At 39.8% G+C, this 17772-nt stretch overlaps 1 protein-coding gene across 3 annotated transcripts in view; it reads left to right on the forward strand.

Annotated features, from left to right (window-relative positions):
* The first annotated feature begins 776 nt into the window (after positions 1 to 776).
* The window catches only part of Usp53 (ubiquitin specific peptidase 53), a 55123-nt gene continuing 38127 nt past the window's right edge, over positions 777 to 17772 (forward strand). Inside the window, exons 1-2 of one of the 3 annotated variants that reach the window (XM_028760456.1) lie at positions 777 to 888; positions 15081 to 15705. In XM_028760456.1, coding sequence (XP_028616289.1) covers positions 15562 to 15705 — 144 coding nt within the window. In that variant the 5' untranslated portion in view covers positions 777 to 888; positions 15081 to 15561. Of the gene's footprint in view, positions 889 to 2327; positions 2426 to 13841; positions 13997 to 15080; positions 15706 to 17772 lie in introns of those variants that run through there. The other 2 variants (XM_028760458.1, XM_028760457.1) reach the window with 2 other exon arrangements.

The following is a 17772-nucleotide window of genomic DNA, read 5'->3' on the forward strand; positions in this document are numbered from 1 at the left end:
CATCTTAATAGTCGGCCAGGGTTTGTTTTCTTTTGTTTTTCCCTTTTAACTATCATCCCGAAGTTTTTCAAATAAAGGCTAGTCAGGTTCTCAAGCAGTAGCTTGCAACTCAAAACCGGTTCCAAAACCCGGAAAGGATGCTGCCAAAATTTCTGACAAATATTAACTGGGTCAGCACGGTTATTAAGACGTTCATTTTATTAGTGGTCACGAAACTCCCAGTTAGGGAAAATACATTTACGCCAAAGGAAACCATTCCAAACAAACCGTAGCGAGTCCCCACAGGGACCGCTGCGGTGCGGACCTAGCAGTGGCTGAAGCCACAGAACCTCGGCTCAGTTCCTGGCGCATTCGCACTCAGACTGCAAAGCCGCAAACCAACGCGGAGAACAGCAGGACGACCGCGTCTGCTGTGGAAACCAGTCGCAGTCCCCAGCACACAACGCGGCTCAAAGATCCACCACCGTCCTCCCTCTCATCCCGCCCCGCGCGCCACCCCGCGTCGGGAGAGCCCCGGGTCCTGCTCTCGCGGGATCTCGCGCCTCACAGAACCTCGCGGAAAGGGAGCATCACCCGCAGGAAAGACGGGAACTCACGTGCAGGGGCGGGGCGCGACGAGGAGGCGGGGCCGGCGCTAGGGGCGGGGCATCTGACGCGAGAGAGGGCGGGGTCCAGAGACCTGTTGATTGCAGGTGTCACTGCCCAGACCGGCCCCTGGGTCTTGGGCGTGCGCGCATGCTCTGCGCGAGTCTGGCGGCTGAAAGCGGCGGTGTGGCCGGCTGGCTCTGTGCGCGTCGGTTCGGCTGTCACGACGTTGTGGGTGTCGGCGCGAGGCGGAGCCGGGCCAGTGGGACTGGAAGGCTACGGCGCCGGGAGGTAGAGCTTGGGGTGAGTCTCGGGAGCCCCCGCTGGGCGGAGGGCGGAGGACTCGCGTCCCCACGGCCTGGTCCCGCTCGGGCGCGCTAACATGGGTGGCCGCAGACTGCGGGCGGGATCGGGCCGGGTCGGGATGCGCTGGCCAGCCTCCGGCGGCTCCCGGTCCAGCTCCACAGCCGCCCGAGCACTCAACCTTCTCCAGGGCTCCAGCATGATTGGCGTCCCTCCTTGGCGGAGCAGACTGGATTGGATGTGATAGGATCTTGGGTTGGTGGTTTCTCAGTAGCTGGACAGACGTACAGAGTTAATGTTTAGCTTCTAAACGGCGGTTTACGGTACAATTACCGAACTACTCGCCAGCGGCGCGGGGGAACAGGAAGTGCCTGCACAGGTGTAACCGGGAGGATCTGAAGCCCTGCAATCTGAGCCTGTTTTGAGGTTTTGTTATTCCCTAGAGGTTTGCTTTCTCCGTGCAGATCCTGATAAATGCTTGCAAAACGTACTGCACGTCCTTATCTGCTTGCAGTCTTCCATAGCTGGAAACATATTTTTTCCTCAAAGATATTTTCAAGGCTACTTTTGAGGAACTTTGACTGTAAACTTCAAGTTCTTTGTGATTAGCACTGGAGCGTTTGAGAAAAAGGCACGCTGATTTTTCACATTTACAAGGTGTAGCCAATGCTGACATAAAGTTATGTTAGAATGGATTGATGACATTGATAACTTGTCAGTTTTATTTTCTGTTGTTTTCAGTTCTGTGTCGATGGTGATCGAGGCAAAAATCCTTTATCTATTCTGTTAAAGAGAAAAGGAAAAATAGTGAAGAAAGGTCTTCAAAAGTAATGTGTGCTATTGTCATAAGAATTCCAAATAGATTTACTGCAGGTGGGAGCTGTATGAAAAATAAGGTTTTTGACTTTATCTTTTAGAGACTTTTAAAATGAGCTCCTTTGGACAATTTGTCTAGGTTCATGATTACTGATATAAACTTATGAAAGAGCCCCCCCCCCCAAGCCTTTTCCTTAGGATTTTTTTTTATTCATTCAGTTGTAGGTTCTAGCGAACTCAGGATACTTGACACTAACAATTCATTACTATTTTCTCTGAAAGATGCAGACGTCATTTTTTTTTTTAAATAAAAGTTTGCCATTTTAGTGTTAGGACACATTTTCTACTTATTTTTGCCCTTTAGTAAGATAACCCACAATGCCCTAACAGTTTGAGCATGTACTCTGATTCAAGCTATTTTTTATATTGTTTACTTTCAAAAGTTTATTTTCACACAAAGTAGTAGTGTAGTGTCGAGAAATGTAGTTTTGGTGTACAATGGCTTGAAAGTTTGTTTTAGTAGGATAAAGTTTTAAAATGAAAAGAAATTTAATATATTTTAAGGGGTGATGTGCACTTTTAGAAGCTAACTTCAGTTGCTCCTTTGTGTTGGGAACTCTGTAGTTGTAGAAGGAATGACTCAAGGAACTTGCTCGACTCTGCAACTTTCTGAAAATACATCTTATCTTCATACAGTGGTCTTTTAAGTTAACTGGCAAAGGTGAGTTACTGAAATACTAAGCAGACTTGTTATTTCTCAGCTTTAACTATAAGGTATGACCTAATTATAGACCCGAATGACAATCTACAGAAAGCTTGGTAGCTTATATATTGCACATGCAAACATTTTGAACACAGTGTGCTATGGTATGATGCTCGTCCTGATATCTTTTGTTAAGGATGGACATGTGCTGATTTGTGTCATCTTGGAAAAGCAGGGTAGAAATTAGTGATGGTACAGATGTAGTATTGGGTGGTAGATGATTAACTTTGTGTTGCAATGACTATTCAAATGCTCGTCTACAATGTATGTGTATAATAGAAACAATAAATAGGTATAACTTGCTCTACCATACATAAAAAATCCTTACAAGTTCTTGGAATTTTAAATAACTTTATATACCACTCTAATCTTAGCAGGTTATTGAGCTCTTATACATATATATATATATATATATATATATATATATATATATGTGTGTGTATGTGTATATATATACATACATATATATATGTGTGTATGTGTATATATACACATACACACATATATATACACACACATATATATGAATCTCTTTCACACACACATACATAAATACATACATACATACAAATGTATTTGTACAGTTCTTTTCCATATACCAATTCTTTAGTGGTCTATGATCAGAAATGTAGTGTTTGCCTATAATTTTATTTATTTACCTAGTTGTCTTCCTGTGTAGCCTAGGTTAACTTCAAGTTTGCAGTCCTCCTCCTTCAGTTTCCTAAGCACTGAGATTATAGGTGTACTATATAAGGTTTAGAATTAAATTTTAATTGGTTTTCTGTGTGACTGATGTTTTTGTAACATTTTGGAAAAAATGCAATCGGACCACAGGAGGAGTCCATGGGTCTCAAATTGCTAATTCATTCATATTTGTAATCTGGAAAGTAAGGATTTTATGTAAACCTTTATTATCCTACCTTTCAAAGTTTTGTGTGTGCCTGTGTGTATGTGTGTGTTTTGTTGTTTTGTTTTGTTCTTTGGTGGGTCATTGAACTAGGTTGTGAGTCTTGCCCATAGTAGGCCAGTGCTGTGACCACAGAGCTATGAGAAACTCAGCCCATCTTTAATTACACTAGTAAACAAAATTAGTTACCTGAGATAGCATGGCATCTTTGTGATAGTATGAGGTTTTATCATATTGAGCAGTAAAAAAAAAAAAAGAGTTAAAGGTAGGGGAAGTTTTAAGGAACATTGTATTTTTGTTGTTGGTTTTTTCTTGTGAATGGGTATTTTGCCTGTATGTCTGCACCATCTGTATGCCTGCTACCCACAGAGGCCAGAAGCAGATCACCTGAGACTGGAAGACAATTCTGAACTGCCCTGAGGGTGCTAGGAATCAAATGTGGATCCTCTGGGAAAGTAACAACTGTTCTTAACTCTTCAGCCATCTCTAGCCTCAAGAAATACTGTTTCTAACTTAACATTTGAGTTTTTCTGGGTTAGCAGGTTTTTCTTAGTAACCTTTTCTAACATATTCTGTGTACTAGATACTACAGATTCAGATATTAATAAAGTGTTAAATAATCATAAGTCAGAAATTTTCCTTTTGGGGAGCACTTTTTGAGAATTTTTGTATAGTTACGTATGCTCTGGAATTCACCATGTAGTCTAAGCTGGCCTCAGACTCAATGCTTTAGCCTCCTTAGTGTTATGTTAGTAGGAATGAGCAACCACTCCCAGCTGTGAGTTCTTCCTCTTCTAAGCTTCACTTCTGGCTATTCTGAACCATGACCACCACACCTACATTTAGTTTCCAAAGGCGAAAGGGTGGTAGACTGGTTTCTTTCTCTCACACCCTCACTTTTGTAAGATTCTACTTCTCTTCCATTTCTCCTATCAACTTCCATCCACACTACACTGATGAAGTCAATTCTTATTTGACAGAGGATGGTGGTTTATATCATCTGGAGGGCTGCACCGTGTTGCTGTAGACCACAGACAGTATAACTAAGGGAATCTGAAAGTAGATAAGCCATTACCTTAAGATTAAGATGTCCACTGAGCAGACAGGAGATGCTAAGGCAAACTGGGAGTGTTTCAGGGACTAAAGACATGAGCAATAGCAAGATGCTCCTTCTGTTACTTTCTCTGGCTAGTCCCAGGATAGCTGTGAGTACAACTGAACATGTTTGCAGATGACAACATCATATTTTAGTGTCAAAAGGATGGACTCTGATAGGTGGTCTTTGTTAGGAACACTTGTTATTTAGGATTTCACCTTTCCCTCTCAGATTCATCCAATAAATATAGAAGATGCTTGGGATTTGCTTTACATTTCCAGAGAATTGAGAGGAGGAGATAGTGAACAAGACATACAATATAATAGGTGAATTACATAGTGTTGTAGAAGGTAAAATGTGCCAGGGGGAGTTGGGAAGGTAAGATGGAAGTCATGATGGTTTGCAACTTTAATTTTAGGCTACATTTGGAGAGAATGGAAGGCAAAGACAGGAGGATCAGGGGAGACAATAGTAATTCCAGGCACAGGGATACCACTGCTAAGTCTCTCAAGAGTAGGAATTTGGTTGATGTGTGTGTGAGAATGATAAGGAGCCAGTATGCTGGAATGGGAAAAGGCAAAGATCAGGTGGCTAGCAGTGAGGTTAGAGGGTTGGTATATTTAAGACAGTTGCTGAAGTGTGAATGTTTGTGAACCATTAAAATGCCTAAGTTGATACCTAATCCACAGTGCAGTAGTGTTAACAGGTAAGGTTTGGGGGAGGCCATTAGGTTGTGACAGCAAAACCTTCATGAATGAAGAGGCTAGAGTAATCTTGCTCATCTCTACTCCCGTGTGCATATACCAGAAGGCACCATCTTTGAAGAACGTAAGCCCTCACCAGCCACCACTACCTTAGTATTCCCAGCCTTCAAAACTGCGAGAGATAGGTTTTTTATTACTTATAATATTTAAACATGGGTATTTTATGTAACAGCTAAAGCAAACAAAAAAGGTAGATATAAAAATCTAAAAACTTGATACTTTATACTTCAAAATTAAAGAATTCCTAAAGGTCAGTAAGGCATACAGTAAGATAGTGACTAGAAGATGGAACATAGTTCCTTTCCTGAGAGGTATGAAGGTACCTAAGCAGCTGAAAAGCTGCTGAGTATCACTTGTTCTAGAGATGTATGTTCCAGCCACATCCCAACAATACAGACCACAGCATCTCTAAAAGAGATTGAGGCAACCATTGTTGGTGAAGACCTGGTGCAGCCACAGCTGTAGCTCTCAAATGCAAGTGTTTGAAAGCTTACAATGCAGTTGCTGTTTTTTTTTTTAATGAAATCAAACATAAGCAATCATACATCCCAGTAATCCCATTCAATATATTCCCAAGAGAAATGGGAGGTGGGGGGGAACCTAGACTATGGAAAGAGTTGTACTCAAATGTTCATGCTGATTTACAATAACTATCAGTTGGAAACACTACAGAAATACAAATTTGGGTGTGTTACCTCACAACAACACTATTTAATCATAAAAAGGAATGAACAGTTACTTAGTAGTGCATTAAGTTGATGAAACTCAAAAGCATTCTTCCAAGAGAAATAAACATGATTTGATTTGTGTGAAATTCTAGAAAATTGAAATTCTGGGAACAAAAGCAGATACATGTTTGTTTTAGTTCGGTATCATAGTTTTATGTTATGGTGTAACAAATTACCACAAGTTTAGCAACTTAAAATAATTCCTACTAATTGTTTTGTAGTTTCATAATTTTAGTGAGGCAGTCGAGTTGGGCTCAACAAGGTCTCTGTCCTTGGTTTCCCAAGGCTGAGGTCAGAGTGTCAAATGGGTAGGTTTCTGGCTGGCCAAGTCCTCAGGGAAGAATCTGCTAAGAGGCAGATTCTTTTCCTTGTAGGACTAAATCTCAGTTCTCTGGTCCTAAAGGCTCCCCACACTCCTCGTGTAGGCTCCACATCCTTGTTACTCTGCAGGGGCAAAATCTGTGTACCTTCTCCCTACCCCCTACCAGCTAAAGAAAGCTTCTGTTGCTTTCAAAGGCTTCTGTCATTAGATTGGCCAAAGAAAAAAGAAAAAATCTGTCATCATCTGTGTCAGAAAACATAGATGCCGTCAGTGGATTGTATCTTGCCTGTCTTCAGGTTTTGGACAGTAGGATGTAAAGTGTGTGAATATGTGTACGTGTGTGCATCTTATTCTACTTCTCTCCGTACTGGTAAAGGTTATGACTATGGAGAGGTTTGAGAGAGCTTTCAGGGGATTGGAAACAGTTGGCTGTGGTAGTGATTACGTGTCAAAACTCGTTCAGCTGTACATTAGAGAGATGAATTTTGTTGAATAACCATGACACAGAAAAGCAGGCTAGTTTTAAAATCCTGGATATAAAAATACAGAGAGTGAAAATAAATTGATACTAGTATCTCCCAAAGTGTTTAATTTTTATCTTATTGAATACTGACTGTCCACAATATAAGAAGAGAAAAACAGAGTAAGAAATCTATAGTAGTGTGTATAATAACATTAAGATTAATACAGGGTAAGAGTTAATGGCCAGCCCAGCCCAGCCTTAGGTCTTCTTTTAGGTTTAGAGTCCCTGTAGTTTGCTTTGTTTTTTGCTGCTCAGCTGTTGGACCTGGAGATAGAAAAGCAGGACAGTGTGAACACCTTCATCTTTGATTTCCATCTCAAGGGTTTCTATATTCTTCCCTTTATCAGTGTGATATCTGCTGCCCTTACCCAGGACCATAGGATTTCTCACACATTCCTGGACCAGCCTTCTGATCTACTACTCTCATGTACTGAGCTCACTTACCCACCTAGCCTTAGTCTGTCTCTCAACATCCGTCTATTAGAAGTAGCCACTTACCTCAAGTGGCAGCACAGTTACGGTGTGAAGTTTGCCAGCCTAACTGGTATATACTATTAGATTTTAGTTGTATATTCCAAGGTTGAAGTGTTTGCTAGCCATTTAGTCTTCTCTGTCGATTTTTTGTCTTAACAGTATTTTCTGCTTGTGTAACTTGTCTTGGTTTTAGCCTTCAGTAGTTCTCTGTGTATTCTGTGTACTAGTCATTCTCTGTTGGCTGTAGTTCTTGCAACCTTGTCTCATTTCTGTTTGAAGAGAATTGTTTTTTTAATTTTTTAGTCCTTTGAATTGTAGTGATTTGTATTCAGTCTTGTTTTCTGTTGCATCCAGAACTTTAAATTTTAGCAGCTTCTTTTAAGCTTGATATGTATTGCTTTATCGTTGAGTTCTATATATTAATCTCACTTTTGTTTTTAAATTTAAAGTGTTGGTTTGTTGTTTACTTCTAATTCCTACAACAGTTTGATAGTTTGATACTGAATTTAGAGAGATACTCCTTAATCTTGCATGATCTTAATAGCACTGCATTAAATTTCTTTAGGTTTAGTTTCCTTGCTTATCCTTTTGCATTGTGAACACATGCACATAAGTAACTTCATAAGTTATATAAATGTGACTAGTACAGTTCACAGTTATTTTTGGCACAGGATTTTCCCTCCTTGTCCACAGGTTGGTTGAGCAGCCTTGTTTCAAATACAAAGGAAATTGCTTGGATGTTCATATAAAACATACATGTTCCCACATTTCATTGCTTTACACCAAATGGGATCATTGTTACATAAAAACACTGTTGCTTTTTTTTTTCCTTTAATTTGATTCCAAGGTCTCTCTGGAGAGTGACTGTAAACAAGCAAGTTTTACGCAATTTGGGTCATTGGTTCGTATGCATTTTTCATGATGTTTTTATTCTGGCATACTATCTAGTGCCTAAGCATCCAGGACCCGTGTGTGACTAAGTGTCCTCTCATTATGTCTATACCCTTGCTCAAATTGCGTTCAGTTTGGGCTAGCTGTTCTCTCCTAGAGCTCTAATGGGGAAAGACGTCAGGTTTGAGTGTGTTTAGCCAGCGAGGCAAAGAAGGCATCTCACTGCAGCTCATGGAATAAAGAAGCAGTGGAGCATTTTCAGACTCAGAGAGGAAAGGGCTGAGTCAGCAGGAGGGAGAGGAACCCCTTATGAATGAGGAACAAGAAGGGGAGGACCTGTGTATTCAAACCTTGAGTGGAGTCCAAGATACTACCTAGTGTTATGTTCCACAGTTCCTCCAGGGTTTTGGGAGCAGCCTGCCACAAGTTCCATAGAGTCACACAGCTGAGAAATGGGTGTGCTACTTACTGCTCCGTCCTTTCAGAGTGTAAGGCTTGAGCAAGTCAAATACCTGGATCTACCCTCACCATAAGAAGTGGTCAGCAGGAGGCAAGTCCATAGGACAGATAAGAACTTGTATCTACATAGGTACTGATAAGGAGGGAGGAGGTTAGAGAACGGAGCTGTGGGGTAAACAAGCCCCACCTCTCATAATGAAAGGCCGCCTCACATTGAGAATGGATGGATGCAGAGCCTCTGCAAATACCTCCTTAGGCTAGTGCATCTCTGCTAATGGTGCATACTTTGTTTCCTTCATGATTTACTGCTGGAGCCCAATACACATAGACAAAGTAATGCTTTTATTCTGCAGCGTTCAGCTCTCAGTGTTGGGTTTGAAGGGTGTGTGTGTGTGTGTGTGTGTGTGTGTGTGTATTTTTAACTAATCAACAATAAAAGTACCATTTCCTCTTTAATCCACCAACAATACTACTTTTAGTTTTTTTTTGTAAGGTTAGTAGCTCTTAACTGATGCATCATTTTGTCTCTGAACTGAAGAAACTGAATAGCACTCTTTAATATTTCAGAGTAGGTCTCAGGATTTATATATCATCTTATTCATTGTAGTCTTGTTGCAGTGAAAAAAATAAAGCAAAGTAAGCACAGTTAAGATGAGGTTTCAGGGCCCTCCTGCCAGAGAGCTTATGCAGGACTCGCCTTCCTCCAATAGTGACTTAATGCTGATGTGAAAATGTTGTCTACCAGGAAGCCCACTAGACACAGTGTCGGACATTTTTTTGTTGGAGGATAGTTACATAGTCATTCTCTACTGAGAATACACCAAAATTCTAGCCTTCCAGAGGGCAGTAAACATTTGTGATAAGTTATGTTGTCTATCGATTAGTGTATTCTCGCTCTAGTAAGTGAGAGGGGAAGAAGCCTCCAAGCTCTTGAGGCCAGCCTTCCAAACACATCAGCAAAAGCCAGACTGCCATTGTAGGCTTTCTTTTTGAAGTCATGTATGGTCTAACTCTCTATTTAAAGTACACGCCAGTGGTTCTTAGTTACTCACACAAGTGTACATCCATCACTATGATTTTAGAGTGTTTTATCACCAAGAAAAAAAAAACAGCCTTGTACCCCTTAGCTGCCACCCCTTTCCAAACCCCACCCTACTCCCACCCCGAGACCTTACTTCTCCAGTCCTAGGCAATGCCTATTGTACTGTGTGAACGGAATCACAATATGCAGCCTTCCTTGTCTTTCACATAGCTCCTTCTCACTGTCCATCCCTGTAGCATGTTACCAGTAGTTTACTTCTTGTTGTGGTGATTGATGTTCCACTGTATGGCCACACCACATTTTGTTTATCCATCTCTCCATCAGTTGATAGAATTTGGATTACTTCCACTTTTTGGCTAGTATGAACAGTGTTCCTTCTTTTCAACATAGCCTCCCCAATGCTTTCTAAAGCATAAATATAGACTCCCATTGAAATAAGTTCTACTTTTCGTTCTTGTGACATACTTTTGTTTACAAATTTTTAGAAGCTGCAGTACTTACTTATCTACTTACTGACTGACTGACTGACTGACTGACTGACTGACTGACTGACTGCAGTTATACTGGTCTGAGGCTTACCATGCTTGGATATGAAGGTTATGTTTCCTTCATTTGGGGTTATTTTGTAGTTTAGTTTCCCTGTGGCCCATGATAATGTGATATTGGGTAATAATGGTTCTTTGAAAATTGGGTGATGTTTGACTTTTTGTCCAGTTCTGGTGCCCCTGTTAGTGGGAGAATGCTTATGTCTTTTCTGTTTTCCCCTCAACTACTTAGTCTTTTTGGATTATACTTTTTCTTGAATTACTTTTAGTACTATATTTTCCCCTTGTGGTCATCTGGACCTTTAGAGTTTTAGACAGTGTTTCACTGCTTCCATATGGTCTTGTCTCCTATGTCAGTTCTGTCGGTTTTAGAGCTCCTTTTCTTTAATCCGTCCTGTGAAGATTGGTCTAAAGTGATAGCTTTTGCAGAAACTTAGTTTTATTCATCCTCTCACCTGACAGTTTCCGTTCTACTCCCTCTGTCTTCATGTTGTATTTGGACTTTACGCCATCCATTTTGCTTGCTTGTTTCATCTCTCAAGTTGAACTCTGAAATTCTTCTTAATCTCTTTCTAGAGATATTTACTTTTTTTTTTTCTAGAAATCATCGATAGAGTTTGAGTACATTCATGCCTCTTTTAAATAGTGTTTGTGTGTGTGTGTGTGTTTGTATTGCTTTTTTAGTGCTTTGTATGAGAACTTATTTTTAGTAGGTCTGTGAAAATTTTGTACAATAACACCACCACCCCCATTCTTTCTAGATCCAATGCCTTCCCTATCCATCCAGCATTGTGTTGTTTTTAAACCCATCAAGACAGATTTGTGTTGCCCACATATTCTTGGATGTGTAGCCTTCCTTTAGAGTGTGGTCTACTCACCAGGGCTACTTTCTGAGAAGACATTGACTCTCCTAGAAGCCATCAGTTGTCTCAGCTAGGTCTGGGACTTCCTGTCCAACTCTAATCTCCATTTGGATTTGGTATGGCTTGAGTTTGCAGAGGGTCTTGTGTGGGCCATCTCGAGTACTGTGTATGTGTATCTTCCCTGAAGTGTCTGGAAGATACCTTTTCTACATTGATCCCTAAGTCTCTAGAAGATGGGGTACAGTATATCTGTTCCATTTAGGGCTGAGCGTTTGTCTATGATTTTCTGTCTCTTGGCCAGTTGTAGGCCTCTGCGTTAATCCTATCTACTGCAGATTGAAGCTGAAGGGCCTTGAGAGATGAGTCAGTCTATGAGTATAACTTCAACTTACTACTCACAAGTGTGTCCTTTTCCACTTGTTTTGTTTTCATTTTATGCATTATTGTCAACTAGCTAGTACTATGTTGTTTATCTTTCCTTTGCTCTTTCATTTCCTATGTTATGGAGGGTTCATTACCTCTTTATGGTTCTTTGTCATTTACCTTGCTTATTTACTTATTTGTTTATTTATTTATTTATTTATTTATTTATTTATAGCAAGTGAGCATGAAATTGCTTGTATGTGAACATCTCAGCACACATGTGGCAGTCACGGGAATTGGTGTCTTTATTCCAAGGATCAACCTGTCCGTCAGACTTGTTGGCAAGCATCTTTAACCAGTGAGGCATCTCACTGGCCTGCATTCTCTCTGTGTTCACATTTTCTAAGATTCCAGTCATATTTACTGGAGGAGTCATAAGCTAGTCCTGTTTGTGGGAAAGTGAAGTAAGGTGACAGCTCTAATATGTGTGTGAGCTGATTTCAGGGAACAGAGGGGAGGTGGGGGACTTAAGTGATGAAGTCTGAGAATTTATTTCTATAAGGAACTTTTTAAAAAAATTCTTCTTATCAATGATTTTTACTTATCTTTATTTTATGTACAATGGTGTTTGCTGCATGTGTTAGGTTGTCACACTCCTGGAACTGTAGTTAAAGACAACCGTGAGCTGCCATGTGGGTGCTAGGAATTGAGCCCTGGTCCTCTGGCAGAGAGCTCACTGCTGAGCCACTTCTTCCCTAAAAGGAACGTATTGGCTGCTTATAGGAATGTAGTGTATGTGATAGAGGTGAGGACAGGGACAGCCATGCCCAAACTGCTCTTCCTGTAATACAGACTTGATGTAAAGTCTCTTCTACCCGCAGATGGCACTGGAAGCTGGCCTTTCCCATCTTTGTATTGTGTGGGTTTAGAGTTCTCTGGGATGGGAAGATTATAACTAGAAATGTCTTTCTTGGTCTGTAATATTATTTGGCTGTCTCCATCTCTTAGCTGTTGTCTCCTTCCTTCTGTAGGAGCCAGTCATTTTTGGTATCCCCAGACTTTCTCTGTTTTTCATTAGACTAACTTTTTTTCTGATCTTCAGAGATAGGTTAAAGCAGTGGTTCTTAATCTTCCTAATTTGACCCTTTAATACAGTTCCTCGTGTGGTACTGTGACACACCCCCTCACCATAAAGTTACTAAAGATTGTTACTTTAAAACTGTAATTTTGCTTATATTATCATAATATAAATATCTGTGTTTTCTGTTGGTCTCAGGCAATTCCTGCGAAAGGGTCACTTGACCCCCCTTCCAAGGGGTCATGACCCACATGTGGAGAAACATTGGGTTAGAGGAATGGAATCAAGAGCACATATTTGTCTGACATCTTATGTAGGAATGGAAGGCACAGTATTTTAAAGTATCTGTCATTGCCTCACACAAATCTGAGTTCTTAAAAGGAAATAATTGTTTCACATATTTTATTTCATGGTGTGGAATTGGTGACAATTAAGTTTCGTTGAAAGACTATAATTTAAAAGGACATTCCATTAAAAATAGGGATTTATGGGCTGGGGAAGTGGGGGGATGGCTTAGTGATAAAAGTGGTTCTGTGCAAGAGTGAGGACCTACGTTTGAATCTCCAGAACCCTCATAAAAATTGAATATAGAGCACAAGTGTCTAATACTAGCATTTCAACAGAGAGCTGAGAAGCAGAGACAAGGAATTCCCAGGAGCTCACAGGACAGCTAGTCTGGCCTACATAGCAGAAAAACAATGAAGAGACTTTGTCTTGAGCAAGGTAGAAAGCAGAGACCAAGACCAGAGGTTGTCCTCTGACTGCTGTGCTGGTATGTATGGTATGTGAATGCCCATATTCAGACACAAATAAAACTTGAAAATAAAAATAGAAATTTGCTACTGTATTAGTTACTTTCTTATTGCTGAGATAAAACGCCATGACCCATGCAGCTTTTCGTAGGAAAGATTTCTTTGGGGCTTACAGTTCTAGAGGGATAGGAGTTCCTCAGCATCATGGTGGGGAGCAGCAGCTAAGAGAGGTCAACTCTTAATCTATTAGCAGGAGACAGAGAAAGCTAATTGGGATGGTATGAGCTTTTGAAACCTCAAAGGCCATCCCCTGTGATACATCTCCTTCAACAAGTCCACACCTCCTCCTTCCCAAACAGTTGTACCAACTGGTGGCCAAGTATTCAAGCATGAGAATCTGTGGGAACCATTCTCATTCAGTTACTACATAAAGAGCTACCAGTGAAGAGCTCCCTTAATGTTGTACAAACATGGATGAATTTATTAAAAACTTAGTGTATATGATGCATTTCAGGGTTGTTTATATCTCTTTAAGAGGAGGTTGCAAATTATAGAGTTAAATAGAAGAAACAGCTAATATACTTTATAATTAAAAAAAAATATTTTCCTTCATTAAGCAGGTCAGTTACTGTTACCTCATGTATGAGGTGAGCAATCCTTGACTCTGGGATGGGAAGAATGTATCTGTGACCGGGCAGTTGATAAGCTGGCCTGGAAACAAGGTCTGTTGACTGATTCTTTAGAGACCAATGGCTTTCTTCTTTCTTCTGTCTTCTTTAGTGCTTTGTTTCTGGTGGGTATTTGATCAGTGTCAATAGACTGACCTAATCTCTCATCTTTTATGTGCTGTGAAGATCAAATGCAATGACTTTCACCTCAGTTTACCAAGGCATTTGTTAAGACCCTTTGCACTCTTTCTTGCCTAGCATCCCTTTGCTTTCTTCCTTAGCATTTCTCCTGCCACACTGGGCTTCTTTGTGTTCCTACATCCTACCAGATATGGTCCTGGCTTAGTGTCTGAAGTTGCTGTCCACACTAATTGGGGTTCTTCCCCTCAGGTGGCTTTACCTCCTTCAAATCTGTAGGTATAAGCTTCTTAGTGAGTCCTTCTCAGCTGTCTTGCCATGCTGCTTCCTTACCCTGCCCTTGTTAATACTTAACAGGTAACTCTCTAGTTATTTATTCCAGTTGTTTATTATGTTGTCAAAGTATGAAGCATTGTCTGAATGTTCCTCATTGTGCTAGTTCTGTGTTTGGTATTTGTAAGTATTTGTTAAATGAAAGAGTGCAAGAAGGAAATTTAGTTAAGTAAACAAAATGTTGATAGTGCGTACTTGTTTTTAATTCATCAGTTGAACATTTAAAATGCATTAAAACAGGAGCACATATTTGCAAAAACTGTGGAACACCACACTCTGGATTTTTATTTAGTCTATTTCCTTTAGGAACTAGTTCAATTTATATAAAATCTAACTGTCTTGAAAAAAGACAGTCTGTTTATAACCATAAATTTATTTAATACAATAATTGTTGACAAATACAGAATACCACCTTAGATTTAATGTATTGTTTTCAGATATTTTTCTTGTATCTTTCTCTGAACATTGCAGTTTTGGTAGTGATTAATATCCTAACTACTTAGAATAAGTCTAAATGTTTTTATTTTCATATTTCAGAATGCTGTTCTTCTCCTTTTGATGATGGATTGTGATCTGTTCAATGATTGTGAAATAATAAGTGAGAAACTCTTGATCAGCTTTTACTTAATTTTTTTTCTTTTTCTTTTTCTTTTTTTTTTTTTTATAGATTTTCTTTAAGGCCATGCTGATAAAATATGGAGTCCTCTTTGCTAACTTCACCCGGATCAGAGAAAAGCTGCTTCACTAAAGAAACATAAAGAAAACAAATGACCAGAAGAACCCGCAGATCCCAGCTCTGCACCTTGAATTTTCTATTTTCAGCCCAGCAGGACTAATAACTTACACGTTAAAGAAAATGATCTATTCATCATATGTTTTTAGCAGTTAAAGTTATTTTTATCAGCGTGTCCAACTTACAAATTTTAAGAATTATTAAACCTGGAAGGCCTTGGTTAAAATAGGTTGCTTTTTAGCTCCCAGAAATTCAACATTTACTTTGTTTTTACATATGAAAGTCCTCAGAAATGTAGCACATCGGGAACAATATGGGCTTGGAAGCATACAGTTTTATGGCATCACCCATTTTCTTGTTCAGAATACCACATAAGCATATGACTTAATTTTAATGCAAAAGAAGTGGCTTGACAATGGCCTGGGTAAAATTCTTACGGAAACCTGGTGGTAATCTTGGCAAAGCCTATCAAGCCGGGAGTTTGCTGTCCCTAGCCCCTACTGTAGGCTTGTTAAATGAACCAGGACAGAACAGCTGCTTTCTTAATAGTGCTGTACAGGTGAGACCTTTAATTACTTGTTTCAGCCTTTAGTGTGTTTTTAAGGGACTCTTATTTAATGATCCTTTTAACTCCTCATTGACTGGAACGACTTATCTGTGTGTTTAGGGTTGATTGTATGAACCTCTTTATATATGCATGAGCACATAGGTTTCTGTGTATGCGATACATGAGGTCAAAAGTTAGTACCGGGTGTCATTCCTCAGCTGCTTCCCACCTCGTTTTTGAGGCATGGTCTCTCACTGAGCATGCAGCTGATCCATTCAGCTCGGCTGAATTGGCTAAGCTCCAGGGAAATGCCTGACTCCTCTGTCCCCAGCACGGGGGTTACACACTTTACCATTGCCGGTTTCTTCATAGTCCAGGGATCTGAACTCAGGTCCTCAGGCATTCATGACCAGTACTTTACCAACTAAGCCCTCTGCTCAGTCTTCAAATACCTTGATGTCACTTTTAATCGTGCAGAAGATGCTCTTCTGAACAGTTTGGTTTTTATAATAATTAGAAATGATATTTTCCCATAGAATGATACACTGCTCTGGTATAAAAAACGTTTTTATTCAAAGTGCTTAATAAATTAGTATTTTAAAGTAAACATTTTTTGTTTTAATTAGCTATCACTCTTCTTCATGTTTTTAAAAAAGTAAGTCAGGTGTAGATCCCAGTTGATGGGGTAGAAACAAATGAGCTAGTTTGAAATCAGAATGCAGGTTTGGTGGGGGTACCCTCTTAGATGTGGGGAAAAATTCTGGAAGTGGGTACCAGGAAGAGGGCAACATTTGGGATGTAAATAAATACATTAATTAATAAAAAATGAATGCAAATTTATTTTATTTCACCTCACAGTGACCCTTAAATTGCCACTTGAATTATAATTTGAGTACCACTGTTTTAGATTAACTGAAGATTATTTCAATTCCACACTGTTTTGAAATTATTTCAATAAATGTGTATATAAACATCCTTTTCTATTTTTAATCATCTTTCTTCCGTGAAATGTGCTTTGCTCTTTTAGCAGTTCCATATGTTTTCTTCTGAACACTGTTAGATAGAGCTGTGTTGTTTATTTAATGACTCTACACGTCTGTGACATGCCACATGCCCCAGCATCTGAACACTTGTTCTCAGGTGTTCGCCACCTGGAACAGATCTTCCCCTGAAAGTTCTTTAGCTCCCCCAGGAAAGGGCGCCAGAAGCATTAGGAAAATACTGACTCTAGTTCACTTTGGGCCTTAAACAAGTGTTCCACCTAGCTCAGAGTCTAGTGGTATTAGGAGAAAAGACTGTCCTTAGAAAGTGGCAGTGGATATCAGGAAATTGAGGCACTAGATACTTGAAGTTAAATGCTTTGATTGGATCCAACTGTCAATTTAAGTCTTTTTCTGTTTTCTACTTTTACATTTTTCCTTTCCTTTAGTTCCCATAATTTGTGTGTGTGTGTGTGTGTGTGTGTGTGTGTGTGTGGTTTAGGGAGACAAAATATTTTATAACAAGTTGTAAGTATGTAAATCTTCACAGTCAAGAAAGTAGAAATACTCTCTTGGTAACATTTTTTTAGATGGACATTCATTTTTAAATGGACATGCCATAAAGACTGCTTTTGTTTATGGTACTTCGTTGCTACATTTAAATAGGCGCACCGTCAATGTACCATCTTTTTCTTCTGTTTACTAACTTTTTTATAATGCTGGCCTATTAGTGATATTCTAGCTTTTGTATGTTTGAAAAAAATCTATTTCAGTCCTGTATTTGAAGGATTAAGGAATTAAAGGTGGGTATGGAGGTGCATGCCTTTAATCTCAGTTCCTGGGAGGTTGAGGCAGGAGGATTGGAACTTCTAAGATCAGCCTTAGGAGCATCACAAATTGGGGGAGATGGGACCTCCCGGGCCTCCTGATAGTCTTCCTTCTGTATTCCCATTGTTTCTAATGAAAACGTGCTTGATCTTCACTTTTATGTTTGCCATACATCCTTACCTTTGTCCACTCTTAAGGTCTTTTTCTTAGTGTTGTTCATGGTTGAGTTTGTTGAGTGTTTTGAAGCTGTCAATTTGACATTTTTCCTGTC

The sequence above is a fragment of the Grammomys surdaster genome, unplaced genomic scaffold (genome assembly GCF_004785775.1).
Source record: "Grammomys surdaster isolate TR1022 unplaced genomic scaffold, NIH_TR_1.0 126531, whole genome shotgun sequence".
Lineage (NCBI taxonomy): Eukaryota > Metazoa > Chordata > Mammalia > Rodentia > Muridae > Grammomys > Grammomys surdaster.